General features: G+C 36.4%; 1 protein-coding gene across 1 annotated transcript in view; it reads left to right on the top strand.

Moving 5' to 3' along the window:
* The window catches only part of anxa4 (annexin A4), a 14565-nt gene extending 13942 nt beyond the window's left edge, over window positions 1-623 (top strand). Inside the window, exons 12-13 of the mRNA XM_015056878.1 lie at window positions 53-175; window positions 412-623. Coding sequence (XP_014912364.1) covers window positions 53-175; window positions 412-468 — 180 coding nt within the window. The 3' untranslated portion in view covers window positions 469-623. The remainder of the gene's footprint in view (window positions 1-52; window positions 176-411) is intronic.
* The last annotated feature ends 8349 nt before the right edge of the window (window positions 624-8972 follow it).

Below are 8972 nucleotides of genomic sequence, written 5' to 3' on the forward strand. Positions count from 1 at the left end.
TTTTTTTTTTTGTGAACACAACCCAGATGTAGTTTCTGTCTTTCTCATCAAGGGTCTGGGCACCACAGATAGCGTCCTCATCAGAATAATGGTCGCCAGGGCTGAAATTGACATGTTGGACATTAAGAGTCAGTTCCAGAAGATGTATGGAAAGACTCTACACTCCTTCATCAAGGTGAGGGCCGGCGACATGCTGTGGTCAGCTCAAGCTTTGCAATCCATCAGCCATGATCTAATTATGATAATTGCAATTCCAGCTTTATGTAATGCGAGCCTTTTAATCTGCGAAAGATTTATTGTTCATTTCTCCCACACGAGCTGCCTTTTTGTTTTGTTTTCTCATCTGCATAAAAGTAACAAAGAAATCATTTTTAGATCATTTGCAATAACTTTTAAATCCTCACTGTTTAGGGAGACACATCAGGCGACTACCGTAAAATCCTGCTGGAGCTGTGTGGAGGCGAATAGAAACGTCCAGCCGACATTCAGCCCCACTTCTTCAGACCACATCATGTTTTTTTTTTATGTTGTCTTCTTCTCTGCATTTCTCATTTTGCTAATTAACACAGTGCTTTGTATCACTGTTTCAGAAACCAATTAAACCAAAGACCAGTGAACCTTTACACCTCTGTCTCTTTGTAATTCATTACGTGTCAGGAGGTAATTAATGGCATTAAAGAAACACAGATGCCTCATCAACATTCCCAACAGATAAGTTGAATGCTTAATTACTTTGCTGCTGTCACTCTTCTTCTGTCCAGTCAGTAAAGTCCATTTGCTTAATTGGTCACAATGGTCCTTTGTTGAGTCAGCCCTGTTTCACTGCACTTAATTACATTAAAAGGTTGTCACTATATTAGGAAGGCAATAAAGTGCGTTCTAATCAAGAGGATGCGATAAAGAGGAAAAAGTTATAACTCGCTTTAATGCAGTGCTTATACTCAAAGAGACCACCAGGGGGAACCAAACTAACTCTTATAAATGTTTGGCTGCGGAGTTATTTGCAGTGCGGGAGAATCTGACGACATCGTTTGTGCTGAACCTTTTCGTAAATAGTAAAGTTAATATGTTCTCATTGCCTTTGTCGTAATGAGCAGGAGAATATCCAATCATTCAGACGTGTTTCTGGAAAAAACTGCATCGTTTAAAACCTCATCAGATCCGTTGTTCACGAAATTAGACGTCTGGAGAGCTGCCTACATTCATGTCTTTCACTTGAGGCGATGCCGCCCTCTGTGACTATCTGCTGAAGACCTCATTTAGTCGTTTCCAATTTGAAGAGTCTCCCAGAAAGGCTGCGTTGTCAAGATACAAGACACAAGATTATCTCAGTGGTGAACAGTTACTGCGCAAGGTTTTTGACATTTATTGTTGCCATCTTCTTCATGCTGTGCTAAAAGTATTTCCAAAACATGATGGAGAAAGAACCGTGCGCGTGTTTTCTGAATCAAAGGAAATGTCTCGTTCACTGCAAAAGATGAGCTCTGGAAAACTTAAACAAGAGAGAAAATTATTCAACTCAATTTTGACTAAATAATGTCTATCACTCATCTATTGCATGATATCTTAACACAACAAATTTTATACTTACATGGTAAATAAAGACCAATTTCCTGCCAGAAGGAGTCTCTATAATATTGCTTGTGGGCAATATATCTTACACAGGTGATGTTTCTTTGCATTTAGATTGTTGCGTGCTGTCATAACTTTAAAAACAACCAACAGCAGATAAATAAATAGTTGTGTCAGAAGATTTCTGGGAAAATTATGCCGTGTTACAGCTCCTTGTCTTCTTTTCAGAGCCCAACTCTAATAATCAAAACTTCAACATCCGTAAGTAGCTGATGCCCAATTAATGTTGGATGTGCACCTCTGTTTGATCAGCATGATGCAATTCTGTGTCGGCAACAAATAATGAATTTTGTCCTGTTCCGTTGTCTAATGTGACAGGTGTCACCAAGAATGCGTAATAAGCAGGCACAGTGTGAGATGTTCAAGTCGTCCATGATTTTTGAAATTGCAGTGATTTGGACAGATTTAAAATACGCAATTGATGAAATTGGGCATTAGAAACATTTAGAGCTAGAAGTTGGCCTTTTTAAAATAAAATATATTCTCTTTAAAAATTAAAGTGCTTTGTTTTTCCACATATTCACTTGTGGCAACCTTTGACCTGGATGTATTCTGACTTTTTGTCAACAGTCTCTTTCTTCTTACTGCTGTTACTTAAAAGGGCAGTTTTGCTAAGTGCATGACTACTTTTTCCTTTGAAAATGTTCCTTCACATGGTTTGTGGCGCGCTGCAGCTCCTCTGGAGTTACAAAGGACAGAATGGTTTATATGATAAACACTCTCCTTGGACAGCATTGTTGGTCTGGGAGATGCAACTTTATTTCAGATAATTCACTGAAATGCGCTGAGGTGTTTGAAGGTGTTGAGATGTATAGGAATATTGTTTTATAACACATTCCACCTTTGAACTTCTTTAAACTTTAATCCAACGCTGTCTTCATAATGACGCTCACACAGACCAACTCTACAAACTTAAGTGACCTTTAAAGACTGTTTTACATTTAGCGGTAACAGAGTAAAAACGGGATACTTACAAATTCATACGATGAAAAAAAATGAAAGCTACACTTTCCTTCCAATCCAACATTTGGGATGATTTATAGCATGAAATTCCATTAAAAAGATTGATGTTTGTGATAAAAAAAAATAGCTTGCAAGCCATGTAGAAAGGCACTGCCAATTGCTTGTTGGCTCCAGGAAATCAAATGTTAATAGAAAATCCGATTTTAAGGCATGAAGTGGTGATTTAGGACATCTGGAGAAAACAGTTCATGTTTTTAATGCCATTTCATTCTTAAAATCAATTTCACTTGTTTCAGGACAACAATAAAAACTTTTACATCCCCTCTTTACTTGCAGAGAATGTACATGTGATGGGAGCCAGAGGATGCTTTCTTTTACTCTGACAATCACACAACCCAAAGAAAAGATAAAAGAATGGATAAAAGAGCATGTGAATGACGCAAAAGACCAGAAGAAGACAGCTGGAGGACACGGCTGTTTCATTCAAGGATGCATGGAAGAAATCTGGGCTTCCGTCTGTTCCAGGTGAACTAAGGACAGCATGTGGAGAATATGCTGCAAACAGTAAAAAAAAAAACAGGCAATGCTGTTTCTGATCTATTCAAAATGCAATCAGCAGCAAACTGAGAGGAGCAGGGGCCAAAGTAAATGGTGCAGACAAATACTTAATTGTGTAATTTCAAAATATATGACATGAGACACATTTTTTCGTGAAAAAAAGAGAAGTAATTATTCCTTCTTGCCCTGTCAGAACTCGAGGCGTAATAAAACCCTAACAATGTACCAGATTTAATCAAGGCAAATTTGCACAAAATTAGCATAGAGTCTTAGGAGAAAAATACAAGCAGAAACACAAATTCGGTAATATGGGTAAAGAATGTGTGATAATATGAGTTGTACGTTTTTATTTCACCATAAATCTAAAGAAATATCTAGGGACTGCAGGTCATCTCTGGACTTTCTGTTCCTGTCCTTAAATGGAAAATTAAATACTAGCTTAGAAATTCTAAGATTTATTCTTTTATATTAAAAAGAAGGTTGAGTTTTATTATTGAGGTGGACACATGTGGAGAGCTGTTTCATTCAAAATTAGATTACACTTTTATAAAGGATAGTCTTTGTGTATTTCTAATTAGGAATAGCTAGAAATACCTATATATATTTTTTTTTTTTTTTAATATTCTTAATAATATGATCAAGCTCAGAATTTTCCAAACTCTTTGCAGATTTAGATTGAACATGTTTGATTTAATCGACACGTCTTCGTAGTTGTTACTGTTTTGCAGTGACCCGGTTAGAGTCCTGAGCTGAGGAAGATGGAGAACCTTTGAAGGGAACCAAACCTGAGCTTCCAACCTGAAAGACATGAAGATCATTGAAAGATGAAAGGTCAAGAATACCAGAGGAAACATGAAAAGGTTTTCTTCAATCACAAGAAGCGTTTTATCGCCTCAATGCTAATAAGTTTGCTAATTAAGAAATCATTTTCGACATGCCACTTTCTTGTTGAAATTTCGGTTTTCTACCACAAAGCATACCTCAAAACATTGCTACGTTATCTTTTGGGAATTATTAGTTTCATGTTTGGTTATGATATGTCTTCATTTCTTTACCTAATCACTTGACAGTAAGGTAATCACTAAATTACTTTATAGTAATTTACCCTAATGCTTGATTCTTGATCAGTATATCATTAAGGTATAATAAGCATCAGCTATGTGTTTTTTTTTAATACATTTATAATTTAAGTATATATCTGTAAGAATGGAAGTCAATTTCAGCATATTGCTGTTATTCTGAATTCTACTTGATGATGCAAAAATGATGTGGAAAACGTTGGCAAATCTCTTATATTGCATGTCAAAAGTTGTAAGCAGATAAAAGCGGACAGTAATTTGATTTGATGCCACAGCTAAGCTCTAGTAGATTTTTCTGACTGACTGGAATGGAGGAAAACCGGGTTGTTTTTTTTTTTTTTTTTTTTTTTTCAAAGGTCTTTGGCTTGAAATAAAGCAAAGAAGTTCAGTGCGTAGATTTACTAATTCTGGAAATGTGGTAAATAAGTTGAGTTGTTGGTGGCAGTGTTTGGGTTTGATGAGCTTCTAATTGTCCTTATTTACTGTACAAACTCATTTGCAACCAGTTTATTCAGTAATGGTCAAATCTGTCCACAAGGAGCAGGTCTAATTAACACAAACAAGGATGGCTTCTCCTGTTATCACGGCTTGTAATTTACCAAACCAAACGCTTATTTGTTACTGTAACACAGACAGAAGAACAGAGCAGCTTTCCGGCAGCAGGTGACATTTTATACTTTGCACTATTTTATTAAAAGTAATGGCAATTAAATAAATCATGTTGGCTGCATCATTCTGTACTTTATTTCTCTGCAGTTGGTGACAATGTAGACGATAATGATTCAGATTAAAAATTCACAAAAATGCAAAGAGACACACAGTAGTGTGGAGATGAGAGGTTCCATGCATCCATGCATCTTATCCAAGATTATGTTGCTGCGGTATCAGAAGGAAAACTCAAACATTCCTCTCCCTGGCAAGACACTGGTAGCTTTCTCCACCTCATTTCCAATATTCACTTTAATCCAGAAAAGGACTTTAGATTAAAGTGACAAAGCAACAGCTGGTGGTTATCCCTGTAACCTTTACAAATGTTTCAACCACACTCCTTCCCTCCACTTAACTTTCCACTGTCTGCTTAACAACTGTCACATCATGCCAGATTCCTTGGTTATTACCACGCAGAAATATCGTGGAAGAATCTAAAAAGCACAATCCGGTTGCTTCTTAAACTTTTCCCCTTGATTTTCAGTCTTGACTGACTTTAGAGAGAAATGTGTTGTTTTGGTGTCAGCTGACGTGACTTTAGGTCAGAGATCAGACATGTCCACACATATCTGCCAGCTGGGGAACAAAAACAAGCCTAGAAAAAATGAAGAGTTAAAGTAAGGTGACAGATTCTTCCTGAGCTGAGGGAAAGTCTGTTACCTGCCTTAAAAACGGCACACATCTAAATGTTTGGTTTTTCTTTGTCTTTCACCTCAGTTGTTAACAAAGGCTGATGAAAGAAACCATTCAAACATTTACAATATCTCTCATTTAAAAGCTACCTCGTGTTTTTATTATAAAAAAATCCTGATATCATTACAATATTTAAGATTCAGTGGAGTCCATGCTGTGCATGCACAGTTTAATTCTTTGAAGATGTCTCTCTAAATATTTTTTTTCAAAAAAAAAAAAAAAAAAAAAAAAGACAACGCAGACTTTATAAACAATCACTGCAACTTGAAAGACAGCCAACAAATGGATCAAATGAATGATTCATTTTATCCCCCAAGCCTGAGTAAGAGAATTAAAACAGAAGGAGACCTGCCTTTGCATGCAAATGTGAAAACAGCGAGTGAGGAGATCAGTCCTTAATAATCACCACCGGATTGATCTGCAGCGGTCTAGGAAATATGACTAATTAATCTGGCATAAACTGTACTGTGTAAGTTCCTCTTGTTAATTGTTTAATGTGAGGAAGCACATTCAAAATAATAAATATTTTGTTAAAAAAATAAATAAATAAAAAAAATAAACCAAAAGGAATAATTCATTAGGATTAAGGAAAATAAACAAGAAAACTAACAAAAATGTAAAAATTATTCTAAACCAGAAAAAAATGCAGTAATTGAGAGAAACAAATACATGTTTTTATTAACCTGATTTTGAACTTTCGCCCACATTTTTTCGCTTCTGACTGAAACCTCTGTAGCTCACAGTGACTCTGGACTGACTTTAAATGATCTTTTGTTCTTCAGAAAATGAAAGTGAGATTGTCGGGCAGCGTTTATAACCTGGAAGAGCTTTAATAAAGAAACACTGATGGATTTCCTGCAACTACATTTCTGGGGTTTTATTATGTAAATTGCCTAAATAAATTCTTGTCATATTAAAGTTCAATAAGAGTTTGTCCAGATCCATAACACGTTCATGATTACTTCTAACTTTACATAATGTTTGACGTGTTAAAATCCTGATGAATGTGTGTTTTAAGAAGTAAAATATATTTCACGAACCTAACAAACTTTTTTAACTTAAACATATCTTCATGCAGCTTCTCAGATTGATTCAAAAAAGTTGATCAAATCGAAAACGAAGATGCCAAGATTGAGTTAAAAGTTGGTTCTGAAAAGCACCTTCAAAGAGCTCCAGGCAGAAACTTCACATGGAAACTTCTAAGCAGCGACTCTGCCGACGTGATAACATCTGCTTTTCAGTTTTCATCTCGGAACACGCAAAAGCATCTGGCTGCCTGACCTCGGGCGAAAAGATGGAACAGAGAAGATGGTCAGACTATTAACATTAACAACCTGACTGCTGTTAAGTGCAGTTTAACGAGAGTCAGCTGATGAGGACGAGTCGTTGACTGATCGGTATCCTGATTAGAAAAAAACTTTAGGAAACTTTAAACACTTTATTCATCTCCTAATCAGCTTTTAGTGTTTTTCCTATCTGTGTTATATATATATATATAACAAAACAAGCTTGTTTGCTACTTGTTGCTTCGTTTGCATAATGCAGTAACAGGCAGCAGGTGGAAACTTGGTCCCTGCAAAGACACTGAAGTGACAGATGGTACTATGAAATGTGTCGTAATTGGAGGCTCGTCTGGGAGAATTAATTGAAATGGTCTTCTTTTGAAATCAAGGCTCTTTCTATGTAAATGGGATCCAGCTCTTCATTTGTTCGAATGAAAACATTTTCCTATTATCTCCCATTTTTCAGCTAATGTTGACTGAAAAGAAATCAACGCCTATTAAAAACATTCCGGTTGCTATTCTCCCCTCGTAGGACGGATGGTAATGAATTCGAAATCCAGCTCCTGTCTGACTGATCGCTCAAGCTGAAGATGGTCAAAATTAAAGGCTAAAGACAGCTCTTAAAATCATAAGGAGAAAGAAATATCCCCCCATGTGGATTAAAAATATCTAAGAGACTAATCTGAATGCTGATTTAGAAAGAGAGGGAGGGTAAAGCACCCTAAGGATGGAGAGGAAGAGGTGGGGGGTTTTATTTTGTTCACGAGAGACTGACTTCATGACCAGTGGGCTCTGACTTACTGAGATTACATTTATTAGTATGAAAAGGAGCGGGGAAAGGAGAAGCCCAAAGCTGTTGTCTTGTTAAATGTGCTGAGCCGGGCCCCGGAGGTTGCTATAAATACAATAATCTGTAATATTAAAAAAGAAACAACTGATTCAGACAGAGCAATTGTTCACTGTAGTCTGATAGTCTTGATAGAAACACATCGTCACCCTGCAGTGCAAAATTTGATACGGTGACATGGATGGACAGTAATCTGAAACGGGCTACTCTTGTTTTGTGTTTTTTTTTTTTAATTCAAATTGTATCTTTTATGGACATATTTTCCACTCTTGCATTATTGAAATGCCTGTTGAGAAGTAAATATCTGCCAGCAGACAGCCACAGTTGTCTTCGCAAAAATATTTTTGATATTATTTCTTTTCAGAGGAATAATTTCAGAGACAGATGCTCACAGTGGGTTTATGTTTCATCCTGTAAACAACAACATACATCTCTAAAGGGATCGTTTGGGGGAGGGTAAATATACAATTCATGAGTAACATTTCAACAAATTTGAATTATCCCAACTACTCAATAAAGAAAAAGAAAAATAAACAGCATGAAGATAATCCTCTGAGTTCTGTTCTTCCTCATTTTACCACTGAAAAATATTCTCTCTGGGCTATTCTCCACTGAAAAGCTGGAAACTGAGGAATATTAGCAATTCAGTCCATTGGACCAAGTCAATAACCAGAAAAGGAGGCTGAACACAAGAATGAGAAACAGTGTTAAAAGGCCAAAAGGTTAAAACACACATTCATAGCTGTAGTAGTTACATTTTTTTATATTTTATTTATGTAATTTTCATCAAAAAAAAGGGAGAAAACTCCCATCTCTACAAAGTAACAGATCATTTACATTCAACATAAATTGTTCATCAAAAGTTGTTTTAAAAACTATGAAATCTCCAAAGGTTGACGTCTTTCATGGAGTCGTGTTTACTTTCATTCTTCTTGTTTATTTTTTTATGTTTACTGCCTGTGGTCCAGAACAAGTTTTACCTTCAGCTATAAACCCAATGCACTCTGGGAGTTCTTGGTGTTTCTCTCTCTTTCTCAGCTTCTTATATGGGTGATCTGCAGCCAGAAATCTCCTCCCAGCTTTTCCCACTGCCCTCACTCTTTGTTGCCCCGGCATCACGGTTTTCTGTTTTTAGACTCAGATTTCCTCTGAGATCTGAACTCTTGGGCCCCAAACGGTACATTTGCACATCTTTATACAGTGTACAAG

The sequence above is a fragment of the Poecilia latipinna genome, unplaced genomic scaffold, assembly GCF_001443285.1.
Source record: "Poecilia latipinna isolate Pla-1442-1.1 unplaced genomic scaffold, P_latipinna-1.0 Scaffold1414, whole genome shotgun sequence".
Classification (NCBI taxonomy): domain Eukaryota; kingdom Metazoa; phylum Chordata; class Actinopteri; order Cyprinodontiformes; family Poeciliidae; genus Poecilia; species Poecilia latipinna.